At 39.8% G+C, this 19,948-nt stretch overlaps 2 protein-coding genes across 4 annotated transcripts; both read right to left on the bottom strand.

Moving 5' to 3' along the window:
• Positions 1-802: 802 nt before the first annotated feature.
• On the bottom strand, positions 803-6,581 carry LOC117266553 (transformer-2 protein homolog beta-like). 2 transcript variants are annotated; one of them, XM_033641787.2, is made up of 8 exons: positions 6,413-6,581; positions 5,123-5,256; positions 4,834-4,993; positions 4,384-4,572; positions 3,949-4,064; positions 3,665-3,838; positions 1,886-1,956; positions 803-1,761 (listed from the first exon to the last, which is right to left on the bottom strand). In XM_033641787.2, the coding sequence occupies exons 1-8, from the start codon at positions 6,443-6,445 to the stop codon at positions 1,751-1,753; spliced, it is 888 nt and encodes a 295-aa protein (XP_033497678.1). In that variant the 5' UTR covers positions 6,446-6,581; the 3' UTR covers positions 803-1,750. The 2 variants fall into 2 exon arrangements, with proteins under 2 accessions (XP_033497678.1, XP_033497677.1); XM_033641786.2 differs by lacking the exon at positions 6,413-6,581 and having other exon boundaries at positions 5,123-5,485.
• Positions 6,582-8,757: 2,176 nt separating this feature from the next.
• Positions 8,758-18,395, bottom strand: senp2 (SUMO specific peptidase 2). Of its 2 annotated transcripts, none has more exons than XM_033643505.2 (17): positions 18,071-18,395; positions 15,561-15,622; positions 15,356-15,468; positions 14,770-14,836; positions 14,582-14,663; positions 14,281-14,455; positions 13,542-13,648; positions 13,345-13,427; positions 13,166-13,214; positions 13,009-13,081; positions 12,746-12,901; positions 12,526-12,657; positions 12,214-12,438; positions 11,993-12,072; positions 11,797-11,881; positions 11,617-11,712; positions 8,758-9,775 (listed from the first exon to the last, which is right to left on the bottom strand). In XM_033643505.2, the coding sequence occupies exons 1-17, from the start codon at positions 18,247-18,249 to the stop codon at positions 9,713-9,715; spliced, it is 1,827 nt and encodes a 608-aa protein (XP_033499396.1). In that variant the 5' UTR covers positions 18,250-18,395; the 3' UTR covers positions 8,758-9,712. The 2 variants fall into 2 exon arrangements, with proteins under 2 accessions (XP_033499396.1, XP_033499397.1); XM_033643506.2 differs by having other exon boundaries at positions 12,746-12,898.
• Between the last annotated feature and the right edge of the window lie 1,553 nt (positions 18,396-19,948).

Below are 19,948 nucleotides of genomic sequence, written 5' to 3'. Positions count from 1 at the left end.
GTAGGTTCACAAGCTAAATCTGTTGCTTTCTGTTTAACCAGTCCATCCATGAGGATTATTTTTTCTCCCAAGCTATCACACCAAAATGTTGCTATGTAATGGGTATGACTCAAACCGCCCTAATTACTATATGATCAAATAGTATTATTTTAGAATGAAAGTCTATTCTTGACCTGAGAAACATTAAAACAACAAAACATCATCATAATGTAGAAACTGTGCTTTAGCTTTTCATCCGTAGATACTGAATGCAGTTGACCAGTTGTCATAAAAATATAAAATGTTTTTCTTGTCTACGTTGTTTTAAAAACTGAAGTGTATTCTTGACCTTTAAGACAGTAGTTGACAAAAAAAATCTCCAACTAGGCCGATTATTATTGCAGTAATATGTCAGTTTTCTTTTGAGCTTAGTGTGAACAATCTTTCTTGTAACCGCTTCACGTTATGTTTCATATTTGCATTCAGTTGAACAGTATTTGATCTTCTCCTCTCATAGCAGTAGTCTGGGTGTTACTAAAAACAAAACTTGAATCTTGGCACAGAAGCTGTCCAAAACATACTACTACCACACTTCTGTTTGCAGAATGCATGTTATCCTGTGGGACTTAAACACAGCATTACAGACAGGGAAGCCTGAAGGCATCATTTGCGTGTTGTTTTTTTATTTCTGTCAGGGAAACAGAAAAAAAAACACCAAATAATAATTCAAGATGTTTGATACCTGCAGCACTCCTGCCTCTAACACTGCGGGGCACTGTGGCCAGTAATAATGTACAACAATGTCACTAAACAACAGAGCAAATGACCCAAGTATTTCTTTATTGTTTATGTACAACACTCCAAAACAATACTTTCCACCAGAAAAACACAAAATTTAAAAGAAACATGGTATCTGAAACAGTTCAAAATGCAAACTAGGATCTTGACAGATAAAGAAACCAACTACACACAAACAGCAAAATGAGAAACAGTAATTTAACCGCCACAGAAAATCCTGCTTTATAAAAACAAGTCTGTTAAGCCAAGCAGAAACAAGCCAGCCCTTCATGCGATTACCACCACCAAACAACTTGTGCCATTTGAGTCCTGTTTGTTAGCTGTTAGGAGGGATATTTAAAAACATTAATTCACAGATTTTCTCCAAAGAGAGGGGAACAGTTTGGCCTTGAGCCGGTGAACAAGTGATAAAATCCTGGTGCTGATCTGAACCTTTTTTAATGGCATTTCAGGTTTTTCTATGATTCTTCCTACAAGTTTGGTCATCTCTATAAACCTATATCTGCACATAAATGCAGGATCTGCAGGCAACATTACAAGATTTGGTACTGGAAGCATTCTGGTTTCCCTTTGTAGTCCAAGTAGTATATCATGCAGGTTAACAGTCCGTGTGGAGAGCAGAGGGGGGACATATTGAAATGCAATGTTACTGTAGGTATTTTTAATGTACCTGCATTCATATAAAGACATCTGTAAATAGATCATCATGATGCCTGAAGTCGCTCATCAAACTGTTAACAATGACGGGCAGGCATAGGAGTATGTCTTGATCCAGAAATCTATAACGATTAATTCACCAGTGACATTGTGGTTCTTAAACAGACTTCATCAATACGGACCATTTCTTAAACTTTCTTCAATATATTAACAAATCACATACATAATCTGGTCCAAAAAAAAAAAAAAATCAAAAATCAAAAGACGAGCATCTCAACAATAAAACTGAAACTGTTGATGACTCCCCCCTCCCTGCTCAGTAGTGACCTGTGAGAAAAAAGGACAGTATATATCTGTTAGTGCTTCTTAATGTGTGAAGGGTTCATAAAAAAAATCAGTGTTAATGTTCAAATCTCTGCGATCTAATGATAGAAACTTGGTTTAAACATACGTGGCGAGTAGGACCGTGATCGGGATCGTGAGCGGTACCCTCTGCTGTAGTAAGGAGACGGAGATCTGCGTCTGTGGAGAGAAAACAACCACATTACACTTGAGGCTTTTAGTGTTACACATGTTTAGGATCACTTAAAGAACTAGATTAATATGAGCCATAACATTCTAAAAGCTTAATGTGTTTTTATATTCTACTTTAAATTCACTTAGCCAACTAAATGTCAATCAGATTTACTCTTGATCTTTACTAGTACAGGAGTAAAAGTATTCTAATATGATACTCAATGAACCATAACACTAATCAATAGACTAAGGGGCTGTGTCTTTACCCGCCTGGAAAACGCGAGGTCGGGAGCTGGGTGCTACTCTTGTGCTTTTTTTGGGCCAGCTATTAAGAGCATGGCAGCAGGTTGCATCTGAGATTGCTAAGCAACCTCAGCAAGCACAGTATCATGGCCTATTTACCCGAAATCCTGAGTGCAGAGCTGATCTTCTCCCAGGCGCTATTTATAAGTGTGTAGGCGTATTGTCCCTGGGACAGATATAAAGCTCTGGGTGGCCCTGCACCAAAACTTTTCCATATTTATCACAGACTGATATTTACAGAAGAAGGTAAAGATATCTGCCAGCTGTGATTCGTTGTTCCTCATCACATGATATGTAGTGTGCGCTGTAGTGTTGTTTTTGGCGGCCTGTTTTAATTTTAGTTTTAGTCTAGTTTTTGTGTCAAACTGTCATTTTCGTTTTTATTAGTTTTAGTCACGTTCATACTCTTTTTTGTCTAGTCAAGTTTCAGTCAACTAAAAGTCTGAGCATTTTAGTCTTATTTTAGTCAGAATAATCCATGACTATTTTCATCTCGTTTTAGTCGACGAAAACTGATGACATTTTAGTGCTGATGAGGATGAGGGAGAGCGGAAGCTGAATCCGGCCGTGCCAACATCCAGGTTTGCCAACGTTTCATCAGCAAAACTGGACAAAGTTACACACTTGCAGATCAATGTAAATACAATGTAGCTCGTGAGTTCCTGGTGTGTGTGCTGCGTGACTGGGAGAACAGTTTTTTTTTTTTCGCAGAGCTACATAACATACTTAAATAATTTATTTCATCACCTTTTGTTAACATTTCCTTATTCAGCATTGCTGTTTAAGCTGTTGTTGAACTGTTGTATAAAAGCAATATCACATGAGAGCGAGTGATGTTGTACTGTAGATCGTCACGGCTGTAATCCCTCTGCACAGTGCGACGCACAGCCTAGGAAACAGAAATACTGCAAAATAATAATAATAACGCAACTAAACACTATAACGTTATTTCGTCTCGTCTCGTTTTGATCAATGAAAATGAAGAGACATTTTAGCAGAGGTTTTATTTTGTAAACCACATTTAGTCTCGTTTTTATTCGTCAACAATATTGCATTATATATTGAATTATAGTTATCGTCACAGGACCACCATTTCCGTTGCGTCTCATCTCGTTTTTGTCACGTGATAAAGGTTCGTTGACGACGATATTTAGTCATACTTTTCGTTGACGAAAGCAACACTAGTGCGCTGCTATGTTCCAAAAGTTGAACTCAGTTTATCTTGGGGTGCAGCTGTTGCACCCTGAAAAATAGGCACTTGTGAAAGTGTGCGCGCCCTGACAATGTCACCCTGGAGTTTGAGCACGTCTGCTGCAGGTCTACATTGAAAACAATAAATTTGAGGGTGCAAAAAACGCGGCATGTGTATGACCCCTAATGTGCCAAACAGGCTACAGGAAAAAGATCTCACCTGTATGATCTGTACTCTCTGTCGTCATAGCGATCATAGTCACGATCATAACCTCTGTCATAACCTCTGTCATAGCCCCTGTCATAGTCCCTTGAGGCACGCCGTGATGAACCACTGCTGCTACTACCACCGCCGCTGCCACCACTGCCGCCACCACTGCCACCACCACCACCACTGTGAAAATACACAGAATAAAAGTGGAAGATATCTCACACACACACAAAATAGCACCTGGAAAATGTCCCTACTGTAATGACCAAGCTGCCTGGTTAAGAAACACTCACTATGTGGGACGACCCATGTAGATTCCAGGAGTGGGCGTATGGGCTCGTTTAGTGATGGAAAAATCCACTCTGATCCTGCGCCCATCAAGCTCCATCCCATTAGCACGCTCCTTGGCCTAAAACCCCCCCAGAAAAACACATTTTTTATCTAATAATATAACGAAACAGTTTGCATGTTTAACCTTTGCCCTGATCCCGAAGCACTGCAGACTTCCGACAAATGCTCCTTTCATACAGAGACATGTAAGACGTGGGCTATTAAAAGCATATTCAACCCGCACATAACCCAATTATATCATAGCTATCATTGCTTCATTACTTACTTACCATTGAAACTCCCAAACCATTTAAGTGTGATCAAAATGTACTGTTGTGTAATGGGTAGTGAGGAGTCAACATTATAAAAAAATAAAATCAGTGTCTTATCTTCCGTACCTCTTTGGAGTCCTCACAGTTTTCAAAGTAGACAAAGGCAAAGCCTCTTGAGCGACGCGACTGCTGGTCGTACACAATGTTGACGTCACTCAAAGGGCCGTATTTTGAGAACACCTCCCTCAGATCCCTCTCTGTGGTGTACAGACTCAGCCCAAACACACCCAGACAGTTGTTGGGGTCTGGGTTGGCCTGTTGGAGTAAAGAGAGGAGTGTGAAAATATTGTGAGCAACTGACCTGCCATACCACTGCAATAAATCTGAGCAAATCAGGCCCTGGTTATCTGACAAGAAAGGTTTTATAGTCCTAAAGATTAGACACTATAAAGAGCTTTTATACATGAAGTCAACATCAAATTGTTAAACACAGACTCTGAAAACCACTAATGAGACAATGAAGTCTTGTTAGATAAATACTAAATCGGGCATGCAAAGGAAGCACCTATCATATACCCTGTTGCCGATGTGTCTGCGACGATTTGACATGGGGGAACGACTATGGCTCCTGTGCCGCCGGTACTCCCAGCTACGAGATCTGCTCCTTGAACGACGTCGGTGGGAGCGAGAACGAGAGCGGGAGTAGCGCCTGCGTGAGCTTCGATGGGAGCGGGACCTGGGGATAGATGTAGGAACAACTCTGAGCATGTGATGCTTTACACAACCTTCAGAAATATTTCACTTGTCACAACCTAACTTTGAAAACACCATCTTCATATGAACAAGAAAACAAAACCTGTCTCACCTGGATTTGGATCTGGATCGAGATCGGGATCTGGACCTGGAGCGGCGGGAGCCATCTTTTGAACGTGCTGGTGAGCGGCTGGTGGATTTTGCTGATTCCCCAGGGGACACGCTCCTTGAGCCATGCCGCGAGTCCTGGACAGACCAGACACTAAGATAAAAACCCTTCAAACCCAAATGTGTGCCACACAACAATAATAAAGGGCCAGGAGGTGACCGCATTGCCTTCTACATGCCCCCTCCAGAAAGAGTTGAACACATTTTGGCATTTATAAAGTTTGACACTACACATTAAGGGTCATATATTACAAAACATATCTTAACAAGAGATCAAGTAACTTAAGCTAAAAGACAGGTTTTACAAAATAAAGTCAACCTAAAATATATGGAGGGATTGATCAGTGATGTTTCTGATAGAGAGAAAAAAATGTGCATGCTTAAGAGAAAGAAACAGGATGAAACAGAATAGCATAGCAGGCTGTTAGGAAATTACTCATACCCTGGAAAACTTCTGATCTTAACTTCATAACTTCTGTAACTTCATTACTTCAAAACAACCCTTCATTTCTTCTTTCTTCTGTTTGACCTGTATGACTTCTTTTTCCTCCTCTTCCCCCATTTACCATCTGCCATTACAACACTAGTAGTGGGGACAGATCTTGATCGCTTCTTTTTCAGCAGCCAATACATTAGCATGCATCAACACCATCAGCGCCAAACAATAACAACTTCACATCTGACACGTCTTCCGCCTTTTTCTTTCTTCCAACCTCAACCTTAACAAAGAACAAACAAGGGTGATAAGGCATGTTGGTTTCTGTAAGAGCCAAGAGGTACAAAACATGACAACCAGGAAAACAACAGAACTAACTGAAATTAGCTGGATAATGTAGCACGATTGTAAGTTAGCTTGATATGGTCTTGATTGCTCCTAAATTATGATGTACGGAGTCAAATATGAACATTACAACCACTAAGTATTGACTATACGTCATGATTTAACGTTTACCTGTAATATATATGTAAATAATTCAAGTTGAGTAACGTTAGCCGAATGGTGCTAAAATCGAAGTAGCTAACGCCGTGCTTTGTAGGCCGTTTGCTATAACGTCAAACATTTACGATACACTCTGTACTCTTTATGTTACTCAAAAAAAATGTGTAAGAACATATTTCAGTCAGCGTTGCCATCGCCCGACCTGCAAACGCAGCTAACGTCTTAGCTAGCTAACCTAGCTAACCTAGCTTAACGTCTTTCCAACTGTTATCTTAACTTATAACAGTAACTCACCTGCTCCCTAAAATCTTTTTCGTTGTCACTCATGTTATTATAACTATACTGCAGATGTGTAAACACTACGCGGTAAACTGGCTCTAACGACCGATTTCTCTGCCAAATTCACCGTATGTCAAACCGGTTTGATCCAAAACAAGCTAGCATTAGCTACCGAGGTAAACATCAGCAGCTAACACAGACCATTTCCTGTTACGAGGTGACTGTCAAAATAAAAGAGTTTTATTTGACAGAAAGGGCCAACAAATAATGTAAAATTCATAATGTAAAAAATAAATAAATAAATAAATAAATAATAATACCTTTACATTTTATTGGTCAGGTTTATAATTGCCTGAGTCGGTGTCGATCAGGATGTTTTCCACCTTGATGTCACGTGAAAAATGTTCTGATCCCGAAGATCGAGTGTTGCACCGACGAGCTACAAAAGCTTCTAAAATCAATTTAAGCCCATAGGTGCTAAAATACTTTTCCAGTGGCATGGGTAATAACCTGTGTATTCTATTTGTTAGGCTGAGCTAGGGCTTCTGATTGCCTGAATTGCAATAAATAAATAAATAAATGATTCAAAGGGACGGTTTGGATTTTTTTTTTTAAATGGGTTTGCATGGAGTACTTCAACATAGTCAGTGTATTACATACAGTAGATGTCAGCTAGCATGTCCACAGTTTGAGGAAGCACGCTGGAGTCTGAAGCTAAGCAATCGACTGCTGTGCATGGGTCAGTAACAAAATGCATTTTAGCCCCCTAAAAAGAGTCCCACCTATGATTATCAATATCATTTTAAGTGTTCGCTATATCGAGAGTATTTTCACCACATGTAAAACCATTCATAAATCTTCATGTTTGGACATCACTTGTGGAGTCCCACAGGGGTCAGTTTTAGGGCCATGGAATTTCTCAATTATGGGATCAATAAAAGTGTATCTTATCTTATCTTATCTTAAAATTGAAAAATTGTTTGTTTTGTATCAGGAATATTGAAATTCTTGTTATTTGCGGATGACACGAATTATTAATGCTCTGGGGACAATTTATAGCAGCTTCTGAAGGTGGTCACATCAGAATTAATGCTGTTTGGAAATCGAAAAATAAAAACACAAGCATTTATTAAGAAAGACAATGTTATTATTATATATGAAAACGAATTTCTTGGTGTGATAATAGACCACAAAATATGCTGGAAACCACATACATTCATATGTAAGAACAAAGCTGAAAAGGAGTGTTGCAGTTTTAGGTAAAGCCAGACACATACTGGATTACAAAGCATTATACACCTATCAGCCAAAACATTAAAAACCACTGGCAGGTGAAGTGGATTACATCGATTGTTTTGTTACAGTGCAATGCTCTTCTGAGGAACCTTGGGTCCTGCCATTCATATAGATGCCACTTGACATGCTACAGCCACCCAAACCACATGACAGACCAAGTACATCCCCCTACTGGCGACTGCACTCCCTGATGGAAGTGCGCCCCCAAGGCAGGACAATGCACCATGCCACACCACAAAAAGTGCTTAGGAATGGCACCGTGGACGTGACTAAGCTCAAGGCGTCAACCTGGCCTCAAATTCCCCAGATCCCAATCCAGTCAACATCCACTGGGCATGCCTGTACCTTTCCTCACAACTCACAGGACTCAAAGGATCTGTCAACAACACTTTGGTGCCAGACAGCACAGGTAACCCCCAGAGGTCCTGTCTCTATGACTCACCAGGTCAGAGGCTCCACCTTAGATCAGACTTGGCTCTGACCAGTTCAGGCATGGACAAAGTTCCTCTGGGGTACTGGTTTGTCCCACAGATGCTTGATCAGATTGGGATCTGGGGAATTTTAAAGCTAGGCTGATGCCTTAAGCTCTTTGTCACGTTCTTCTGTTTTTGGACAGAGAAGGGGGGCACAAGTTAAGAGATAGACTAAATTTGAAACGTTGTTTTCGCACCACTCTGAAAACTGTGTATATCAGTTTGTGGGGTGATTTAGTGGAATGCACTGGGTGAAGAAATCAAAGTAAAGAAATTAGAAGATTAGAAGATGTACAAAGACAGGATTTTCACAAGGTACAGAAATGATTAGCGGGAATGTATAGCACACTCAGGGTGAGACTGTTGTCGTATTCTTAGTTCGTATATTCATATTTGTTTTATACATGGGGTAATATTGGTTCTCAGGTATTAAGAAGTGCAGTGGTAGTGATGTTTTGAGCAGTGTAATATTGTGATGTAACACTGAGAAAAAGGTTACAAGTTACTGAAACAGAGATTTTAGGTGAAGCCATCCGGCTCCAGATGAACCCTTGTCGCATTGCACAAGCCATTTAATGTATCAAACTCCAATTTAAAAAATGAAATACTTTATTACAGGGAGAAAAAACAAATCACATTTTAAAGCATGAACTCAAACATGCATATGTGTACAGTAGTTTGCTATGCAGTATACTATACTGTAAGTCAATGTAATAGCCCTAAGTAGCCTCTTGCGGTATGCTCATGGAAAAGATTCACAGATCTAACAGCGCCTTATGTTACATATGGGGTAAACAACTATTAATGCTCCAGTCAAGGAGGGAAAACAAACAATACACACAATCTGAAAACACTTTCTCATCCAGTCAAGTCATAAATAATAGCAATACAAACATACTACAAGCATACAACCATGCATCTTTTGTCTGAAGGAGAGGGGGAAGGAGGTATTTTGATTTTTCATTGTCTAAATTTCACACAGATTGAGTTTCCTGACTAAATCATATTGTAGTGCTGTCTGCTCTGCTGATAATCAGTAGAAGAGGGACGTCCAAATTCCAACAATCTAATTCTATAAATTCTGACTTTTGAGTTGTATGTGACCACATCATTTCTCAAAATATACAAAAGCATTTTATGAGTTGAGCTCAGCGTCAGAGGACTGAAGGCACTTCAGGCAGAATGTCAAACAGCAGAACCAACAATCCAAAGTCAATTAAAAAAACCCATTCAGTCAGTAGTGCCAAAGCTTGTGTAACACACACACACTTCTTCCATTCCGGTAATGTCTCCAATTACAACTCAGAGATTACAATGTGTTAATACGTCCCCCGACAGGAAACAGGACATAATTAAGACTAGTGTTTTGTTTTTTTTTATTCTCCAGACCAGAACAGCTAGGCTTGGTTAGTTTCAGTCAGTTGAGTCCATATCTTTGGCCCATTCATTTCTGTTTCTTCACCATGTTTCTGTACACACATGCTGCTCCCAGTAAGAAAAACACTGTTGTTGTTGTTAGGCGGTTAATTGAGATTGTTGCGACCCTCTATAGCAGCTTCTGATTGAGGATTTCCCAAATCATTAGTTTCCTGAAGAGAGGCATGTGACACTGTAGAGAAAGAGAATGTTACTTTCAGCATTTATGTTTAAAAACAAATGTAGAAAATAAAATTTAACCAAAAAATAAAAAGGGGTTAGAGATACAGTGATTGCAAATTTCTCTGCTGATTCCTGATATTTTAAAAGTCCAACCTGCTGCGTCTGATTTGAGCCTATTCCAATTTTACTTCTTTCTAACAACTATAACAGACAGTATACACAAACATATTTGGAACTTTATTTAAAGCCACTAGAAACTTGGCTTGAAATAGTAAAAATGCATATATGCTATCCAAGATGAGAGCCTCATAAAACTCTGAGTGAAACTAAATGTTCATAAGTATTAAAAAACCTAGTTCAAACACAGGTTATCTGGCAGCTCAAACCATTTCTCAGGATTGTGGGGGTGTGATCAGATCACACTTGACTAATACCTCTGTTTCAGCTCAAGAAACACTAGCATTAAAACATTTTACTACTGTATAAACTATCAAATCCTATCAATGGATGCTACTTGGAAAGAAAGCTAACTAGACGCACTGGTAAACTAGGTTAGACCACCCAAATCTGTGTTTATATTTGACTATACCTCCTGAAATATGGCGCTAATTGTTTAAGCATTTTCCATTCACTTACATGAAATTGTTAGCATTAGCTTTTTTATGTGAAACTTTTGAGTTTACCATCAACTACCCCAGTGGTCTAGTTATCTTTAAGACCAGTTCAGACCAAAAATCTGCGACGAGACAAGTTGAAACAGGCGACTGACTACCTGCAATGTGCCAATCTGCAATGCTCTAAAAACCTGCCAGTTCACACCAATGCAACTAGATGACACAGTGTATCGTCTCTATGCAACAACTCTCTGTAGTTCTGTTCTGATTTCCAGCTTTTCAGGCCTATTTTGTGGCTGAATATAATTTGTAGCTTCTTAAAATATGAATGAGACAGTTATAGTGAGATACTGGCTACAGGTGAATTTGTAGTAGTGATGAAAAGGTGAAAAACAGAAACAAAACGAGCTTCAGATGGACTGTATTTATAATCAATACACCACAATAATACAAGTAAGCAGCACTAATTAATCAGTCAATGAGAATGTGCGTGTGGGCGAGCAGCAGCGACCCACTGTCTGACAGGACGGAAACAGAGGGCTTGGCGGGTACAGACAGCAAGCTAACATGTTGCCTGTGGTCATTTTGCCTCAACCAGCAGGTGTCACTACAAGTCGATTGGCTATAGAAACAGGTGAAGTGCTTTACTTTCTAAAACCAGGCGCTACGATTTGACCAATGGTGTTGCAGGTGACACCATCAGCCTGTTTGAGTTGAGCTCAGACGGCCAGTTCACACCGCTTTAACTTTTCTCTGGAATGTCCTACAATGGTTTGGTCTAGTCGCGAATCCTTGGTCTGAAGTGGGCTTTAATAATCAGCTACCAGACTAGCTCATCATTTTTGTGTTTTTATTGAGTTATACCTCCCAGACTGAAATGGTTAGCATTAGCTTTGCTATGCTTCCATTTCGAGATATTCATCAACTCCATAATTAATACAGATTTGGGTGTTGTATCCCAGTCTGCCAATCAGCTGAACACAGTGGATTTCAAACCATGTGCAGCATGAATGAGAATAAATTACAATTTATGAAAAAGGTTGCAGCATCTGTAGTCAGTTACTGTCTGTTCGGCTGTTCGAAAACATGAACCACTGTGCCGCACATGCAAGTAAATTTGACCAGCACGAGATTGGCCATGTCTGAGACGTGGCAGATCAGGCTAAAATCATCTGATCAAGGTCACCAGCCAGTCGATTAGTGCATCTCTGATATTAGGTGAATATAAAGTGTATACCTGTTTAAAGGTGAGAGGCCTTCCTTTTGCAATATAGTCAGCGTATTTACAGGCAAAAACACCACAGTCACTGCCGTTTTTCTGCTGGGGAATCTCCTGCACAGGTGCAAAACATTAATCTCACAGTAAAAACAAAAATATTCTGTTTATTTATACGTCATTCATCCTAATGTGACTTACAGTGGCCCTCAGGCTTCCAACGGTCCATTTGGTGCAGTCGAGCTCTCTGCCTTTCTTTACTTTGTGCTCCTCTTTCAGGTAGAGTCTGGAAGATGAACATATTATTGCATTAATGTGCCAGAATACAAGGTGATATGTGGAGAAAGTATTTAAAATGGCAAGATGGACAAAGCGTAAATGAACAACGAGGACTCACAGTAACAGACTGCAGATGTCATCGTGTCTCTGGCCCATCGAGTCATACGACCTCACTGTCCTGGACTTTAAATCGATCACCTGGAATGAGAGAGAAGGAAGAATATTATCACCCCCCCGAAAATGTTCTTTCTTCCCTACACTGAACCAGAGTGGATGTAATTAGGTCAAAATTCACAGACTAAAAAGCAGGGGTGTGACATCATTGTGGTTGTGACTCACAGCCATTGCCCAGTGGACGCCCAGGTGCAGAGGGACCAGGATGAGGTCGTAGAGGAAAAGGTCCACAGCCTTGGTCCAGCGCTTCACAGAGTCGTGTCCTCCAGCTTGCCCGCCTCCTCCACCCCGCAGCTTCGGGAAGAAGAAGGTGCTGAACGAGTAGATTTTAAATCCTGCTGCTTCGCCAGAGCAGCGCTCCATGACCAGGGACAGGTAGAAGTTCATCACCTTGGTAGAGGAAACATTTTAAGACTTTGTAAGGACCCATAGACACCCCAATAATTAACTTACTCTCTTTGCATTCTTAGCACGTACCTCATCGTTGAGCCAGCTGCCTTCCTGCAGCGTGGCCAGGTCTCTCTGTGTGATGCGCAGTTTGAAAGCGGCACTGAGAACCAGGTTTGGATCACTCTGTGCCAGAGCACAGCTCACCTCCGCCGCCATTTCCTGCACACAAACACAGCAATAAAATAAAACAAACTGTATCCATGCTTTCACCAACACAGTGACTAAACCTCACTCCTGAGCATCTCACCTTGGTCAGCCTGGGTATGTCCTCATCGCTGTGCCTTGTGTGTGATACGTGTGCAGGATGAGTGTCAGGGAGACTGACAGCAGGAGTCTCTCTGTCCACTAGATTGAGGCGAGTAGCTACCTCTGTAGAAAGGTCCAAGTCTGCGGCCTGTTTCTGCTGCAACACAGGTCAAGAATACAGATATAATACATTTGCCTTTCTGCCCATAATCATAACTTATTGGGTGCTTTGACATGTCATGAGAGAGTGAGAGAAATGCCTACCTTCGTACATCTGACAGTCTGTGTGTCCTCAATGGCTCCACTGAATGTCTTACTAAAAGTCAAGCTACCTCGCCTGGAGATGAATCATACAGAGGTTAGTAAAATAGTCAGAATAACACACACACAACAAGTATGAACTCAGACATGCTGCACTGACCTGTCTTTGGTTGCTGGTGCATTCCTCCATGTAAACACACTTGGGGCAGCTGTGCAAATACGACACGTGTCAGTCTAACAGTAGATTCATTAGAACATGTTTCATATTTAAACAATTAGTCTGTTTATTTAAAGTATCAAAAACAAACAAGTCACTTCTAAGGTGAATAAGCACCTTACCTGTGTATCCCGTCTTCCTGGGCACTGACTCAAAGGCTTTTCCTGAAGCAGCAGTTTTGTGATCACCCTGTGAAAGCGACTCACTGGGAGCAAGAGGAGAAGTGGAAATGAGAGCAGCTCATGTCCTGCGGTGTCTTGTTAAATGGACCTTGATGAAATTTCCAAACACTCCACATGAAAAATGGGGCTATACTCACTGTTGCGGTTTCGTTTGGTTGAAAGGTAGTGGTTGGCTTTTGCTGTATTTCTCGGTCACCATCTCCAGCAAGCGCCTGTAGTGCTCCTTATTGTTCTGTTTAATGGCCTGAAGGGAGAACCCAAATACATGATTACTAACACAGCCTAGTGGTAGAGATTCTTTGAGCATGATTAGTGGTGTTATGGAGTGTTTGTCTTGGTACAGCTCTCTGTGGTCTGGCTAAAACTTGCTGTCGTTTCATCCACTGCATGGTGTCATACCACACTGGGAGCATTTTAGAAACAGAGCATTTCACTACCCTAATTTTTGGCTTTGCTGATTTTGTTCTGTTGTGTGCAACGGGCTGCGACTGTCAACAAAAAGACAAGGCGTGGATTTTCATGAGCTTAGTAGGTCGCTTCTGAAACACGTTGTGGCGCGTCTGTTGGAATTACAAAAATTGAGGGGAGAGAAATCTGAACTCTAGTCTAAGGAGTGCGCTTCTCTAGTTTTAAAAGGATTCCTATCAAGATTGTCTGTTATTTGTTTAGGTGAAAAACACATAAGCTCACATTCATTTTTAGACTTTTTTTAAACTCCCAAATATTGATACCAGTGTCGGACTGCCTTTAAATTTAACATCATAATTTAGACACACTTCTACAGAGACTTCCAACTTATGAAAAATGTGTAAACAATACTGGATTATGAAGTATCTTTACACAAATCCAACCAATAAAGCCAAATTATTATTCTACCTCTTCCACAGTAAGACTGGGCTTGTAGCAGCGGTTGTGTCCAAAGCCATTGCAGGTTGGATCAGGGTTAGTGGTTCCCACCCTCAGAGCAGGTCTGGAGGGCAGCAGCTGAAGGGAGCCTCTCCTCTCTCTGTCCTTCCCCCTGTCAGGGAGCCCTGCAGACAGCCCTGCCCCACTGGATTCAAAAAGATTATGTATATTAGCAAGGGAACATGTTCAAAAGACACATTGATGGATATGCAGACCTGTAGGTATGTTTACAGCAAACTGGGGGTGTGAAGGTAACTGGATTGCATCTTACCTGTATTTCCTCATTAGAGGAGGTGAGGAGCTCTGAAAGGGATTCTTCCCACTCCTCTCATTCACTCCTCCTACTGGTTTACCTGTGGAGAAAGAACAAAATCAACCAGATGAAAATGGGGATACGGATGAGAGGACCACACAGTTAAAAGATCATTCTCTCCTGCAGTAAAATCTGTCTTCACTTACTCATTCTCCACTCAGTACTGTTCAGCCACGAGGTGTGGAGCTCATCTATCCCCATCAGAGTAACAGGCTGGACCAAAACAGGAAATGCCAGGCAATTAAACATGGAGAATACAAAGCAGGAGGATTAAATTCAAGTCGTGCTTACTTCCTGATCTACTTCTCGAAACTCAACAGGATAAAAGCAGTTTTAAGTATCACTGCAGCTCACACCTGCAATGCAACTTAATTCACCACCTGTGTTCAGATTTTACTTCTTGGATATGACATAGAGGACTCTGGTCACGACGTTACAGAAATAAATACAGAGAAATAAGGACTGTGTTACCCCCTTTACTGAAAACGGTGTCTGGGTTGTTGTTATGTAGGTGAATCAACTGTGTCCCCATGTTTTTGTAGTTTTATTTTAGTACATACAAACTACAAAAAGTGCATCGGTAGATGTTTAAAGAAGTCAGACCTGTTATTGCTACACATACAATACAACATTCCTAAATGTGTCCTCAGTGCATTTTGTATGAACGCCTTTATTCAGAACTGTATTAAACTTAAAATTGACGTGTGTGATGGAAGGAGTTGAAGCACAAACCTGTGTCTCTTCATAATGTCTAGGCTTCTCAGACTTGGTTGTCAGCGGGCGCCGCAGCCTGAGCAGACCTGCTACCCCGGCGACAGTCTTCTTCACAAAGCTAATGACTACATCTGACACACAGAGGACACCACAAATCAACAACTGTCTTCATTTGTGGGGGACATTTTGGAATGAATAAAGATTTTCTGTTTCTTAAACCAACCTCGTCTCCGTCTTTTCACCTCGACCTGGTCACTCTGGCAAACACCGTCTGCAACATCAACACTGTAACAAGAGAAACAAGGTTTGTCAAAACAATGTCATGACACATTTCAGTTAGCTTCGATTTGTGAATATTTTATATCTTGATTATAAAGTTCTTAATGTTTTAGGTTCCCCTTTACGGTTTTAGAGAGCTGTTCAACTTGATGATCAGTCTATGGTGCGTTTGAACTGTTGTGGTTTTACCAATCAAACAATTTATTTGTCACATGAAATCATAAAATATAATTCCAGTGAATTGTAACTCCCTAAGTTCCTTGAATTTATGCATTACAAAAAAGACTGTAATAATGAATACATGTTGGCCAGTCTTAGGCAGGGTCTTCATTTAGGATCTTTGTGGCCTGAGGATGGAAAAATGCCTATCGTACTTTCCCAGGGTCAAATGTGACATCTTTAAACATGTTTGGGTTGTCTGAGCAACAGTCCAAAACCAAAAGATACTCAGATTCAGTGATATAAACAGAGAAAAGCAGCAAATCCTCACTTTTAAAAGGCAGAAAAACGATAATATATAGTGTTTGCTTAAAAAATAATCCCAAGGATTACAAGGCAATCAAAGTAATTGCCAGTTAATTATCTGCCACAACAAACTGTAACAAAAATGTATTGTTATACCTCACTAATATAAATGGGGGTGACATAACATTTAAAATACATCTCTCAATACAATACAGTTCAATACTACAATACAACTCATGCCCTGGATGTTTCGACTATTTAGTCTACCAGTACTGATAGAAATGAGGAAGACAAAACATTTGAGTTGCAACTAGGGCAGGGCAATATATTCTGAAAACTATATGATGATATTTTTAAGCTTTATCTCCACACACAATATATATCTCAATATGTTTAAATCTCCTCAAAAGCACTTGAATTAATGCTAGGACTGGGAGACAGAATCAAACATAATTTATTATTTTATTATATACTATTTCTGACTATTTCCAAATACCCTCACTGATGCAAAAAAGTTGTACAAGTGCGACTACTGTTTTGTTTTGTTTTTTCAAAAAATAAATTACACAATGAGATTTTTGAAAGACAATCATTTCATAAGAAGTCTGGTAAGTTGTGCAATATCACGTTACAACAATATCCAAAATCTAAGACGCTTTATGGTCTTATATCTCAATAACAATATAATATCTTCATATTGCCCACCTCTAGTAACTAAGGATTTTTCTGTTCTTCAAACATCTTTGAGTTGTCTGAACAATGGTCCAAAATCAAAAGATAATTACATTCAGGCAGCAAATCCTCACTTTTAAGAGGCTGACAACAGATAATATATAGTGTTTGCTTAAAAAATAATCTTATGGACTAAATGACTATCAAAGTACTTCCCAATTATTTTTTTTTACCACAACATAAACTATCAAAATGTATTGTTATACCTCACTAATATACATGGGGGCAACATAACATTAACATTAACATTTTAAACACATCTCTCAATACAATACAGTTCAGCACATCTGTACCATTTATAACAGCATCCATAATGACCACAAAGTTGAATCAACATCTCTTTAAAATAGTTCAAACAAAAAATGAACATTACATCTGCTGCTGCTAATAACATGTCCTGCTAGTGTTGCAATGTTGGTCTATATTGCCTCTAGTGCTTTTCCTTTTATATCAACTTTGCCTCAAGTTGTGGCACTGAATCACATGTTTGATGATCATTACATTCTTGTGACTAAAAAATCATGTTAAAATCATTTCTTATTGATGTGTTCTAGAAATGTTTTAACTGTATGCACTGTTTTCTTTTTTTTTGCTTTGTTGTATTTTGGGTAGCCTTGTGTAACATCATGGCCAAGGGACTACAGATGGAAAATAGCTTTTTGGCTAATTCTGGCACTTTTATACCATGTGTATTTATCAATTTGCACTGAAACAACCTTCATGAAAGACTGTATTAGCTTGGGTTAGGTGTAGGAGTGTACATGATAATACATGTAATTTGTGTTAGCCTAAACATAACATTTAGGTGGCTTCAGGTGCCTTCAGAAAATCATATTAGCATACAAATGTAACATATATTATTATATATTTTATATGAATGTGTTAAGTTATGCTCAGGAGAGTTTATCGATTAACTGAAATGGTACCTGTATGAAATAAAGGAAGTGTTTAAGCTAGCAGTGTGACAGTTTCACAATAATTAACAATACCTGATGATAACTAAGCTAATTTAGCCGTTACTATGTTATGTTGCTCATTGTTAGCTGTGGTCATGTACCAACCGTTAGTTAACATTAGCTAAAGTTAGCTAGTTAGATGAGTTAACGTTACCGTTAGCCACTCACCTCCTTAGTTATGTTATCGATTAACAGCTATAGGTAACGTTAATCGAAGCATTAATTAGCTAAGGAGATATTATGGTGAATTTGTGAACACCTAAACAGAGTACAGAAACAGTTTTAATCTCCAACTACCGACCTCTGGTAGTTCCTTTTAGCCGGTCTGCCGTGGTTCTCCTGCCGTTGTGCTCCCGCTTCCACGCCAGGTCGCGTGGATACCTCCTCGCGAACGTTACCTTTCCCGGGCCACTCGGTGGGGTTTTGCCTCGTAACGGGCTCAAACAGCGACGAGATTCCGTCAACTATCCATCCATACATCCCAGACAAATACGAGAAGATTGTAGCGCGGTCTTCTACGCGGTCCAGGACTAGTTCACCACAGGTAAGATGTCACACAACGATCTACGACACACAGCCTGCCATTAGGTTAGCTTAGCGTTAGCAGCGCGAAGGATGTGCGTCATTTACTGTTGATGTTTCACGAAGAGCGAACGATTTAGACGCTTGCGGAAAACGGGTGGGCGGGGCTCTACAGTGCAACAGAAAAATACACGACCGACCACAAGCGGCTTCTACGGAGATAATTTACAAACAAACCCCCTGACCGAAAGGGTAAAGAGCGTCAGTGGCGGAGCAGATGATCATTGGCTGCTGCTGAGACGCTCAAACATCGATTATTGTTACATAATAATGATCAATATCACTGTTACTACATCTCAGCGACTCTCAAGAAGACAAATAACGGGGAAAGGTTATGTGTTGATTGATTTATTTCATTTGCCAAGCTTGAGAGATAAGACAGAATATTTTGATTATGACCGAGCTGTATAATGTACTGTAATTTTGTAATAAAAATGAAATGTACCTTTTAAATCTTGTAAACCCATGAAGGTTGTGTCGTCTAGTAGGTAATAATATATATATTATATACATATAAATATGTCCTGAATTAATGGACAAAGAATCTAGTTTTGTAGTCACATATTTTGCCATGAGTAGACAGAAAGTAGTGCCAAACAGCATTGGTGGAAAAAACTGGAGTATTATCTCATTCATTTTAGGGGTTGAATATCTGTCTCTACTGCTCGGCTGCCAAAAGACTATACACACACTCCTGAAATAATTTAACACATCAGTATATATTGCAGAGGCATGCTAGCAGAACTTCATATAACATCACCAGATGAAATAAAAATGCTCCTGCAGTGGAGGAAAAGAAAAGAAAACACACACACACACACACACACACGACAAATAGTCCATCATCAGCAGGGCTGCTACACTCTGGTGTCTGAGGATAAATGTCTTGCAGGGTTTGTATCTATTACACCAGGTGTGGCTTCTTACAGGATTATTATGCTTAAAATAAGTGTGATCAATTAAAAAAAATCTATTAAAAAAATAAGGGAAGGCAATGTCAGATAAAGGAAAACATTATGAGATATACAAGAATAAAAATGCCCATGGTAAGTCAGAAATAATAATATTAAAAAACACAAAGTTGAAAATATACGGAAGCCCAGATCGGCCATATTCCTAATTAATGTTTTAATGCCTTTATCTTACATTTCATAATCTCGAGAAAACAAGTTCATTATTTAATAATTAAAGCTGAAAATATCAGATCAATGAACACTTTACCACCATTGCCTTTCAGCTTAAATCAGTTGCTACAGTTGTCAAGATACCATCTATGCACACTGGCATGACACTCCAATCCCCACACTACCATACTATACAGTGTGCCAGAGAAAGATTTCGTATGTCCCAATACATAGTATGTCAAATGCAGTATGTCAAAAATACCAGGATGTTCTTCTGTATCCAGTCTGATTTTGCAGTGTGCAAGTAAGCATGTTTTTCTGGCTATTCTCACCCACAATCATCTACGCTGTGGACGATCTGTCACATCGACTGAGCTGCAAACAGATGTCAGCTGATTGACAGCTGTCGGAAGTTGCAATGCAGATGACAGCGCATTCAAGTAACTGATGACTAGTGAATTATAATAGGAATA

The sequence above is a fragment of the Epinephelus lanceolatus genome, chromosome 15 (genome assembly GCF_041903045.1).
Source record: "Epinephelus lanceolatus isolate andai-2023 chromosome 15, ASM4190304v1, whole genome shotgun sequence".
In the NCBI taxonomy this organism is placed as follows: domain Eukaryota; kingdom Metazoa; phylum Chordata; class Actinopteri; order Perciformes; family Serranidae; genus Epinephelus; species Epinephelus lanceolatus.
Note: the sequence above shows the minus strand (reverse complement) of the source record. Positions and strands in the feature narration are given on the sequence as shown.

What these genes read in the sequence shown, in the direction of transcription:
- senp2 (XM_033643505.2), bottom strand. Translation starts at nt 18,249, where the DNA reads ATGTATGGATGGATAGTTGACGGAATCTCGTCGCTGTTTGAGCCCGTT. An exon ending in GCGTCCACTGGGCAATGGCT is followed by an intron (nt 12,073 to 12,213) that starts GTGAGTCACAAC and finishes CTCTCATTCCAG; the next exon opens with GTGATCGATTTAAAGTCCAG. An exon ending in TTGGAAGCCTGAGGGCCACT is followed by an intron (nt 11,713 to 11,796) that starts GTAAGTCACATT and finishes GCACCTGTGCAG; the next exon opens with GAGATTCCCCAGCAGAAAAA.
- LOC117266553 (XM_033641786.2), bottom strand. Translation starts at nt 5,343, where the DNA reads ATGCGGTCACCTCCTGGCCCTTTATTATTGTTGTGTGGCACACATTTG. An exon ending in GCAGACACATCGGCAACAGG is followed by an intron (nt 4,573 to 4,833) that starts GTATATGATAGG and finishes TTACTCCAACAG; the next exon opens with GCCAACCCAGACCCCAACAA. An exon ending in TACATGGGTCGTCCCACATA is followed by an intron (nt 3,839 to 3,948) that starts GTGAGTGTTTCT and finishes GTATTTTCACAG; the next exon opens with TGGTGGTGGTGGTGGCAGTG.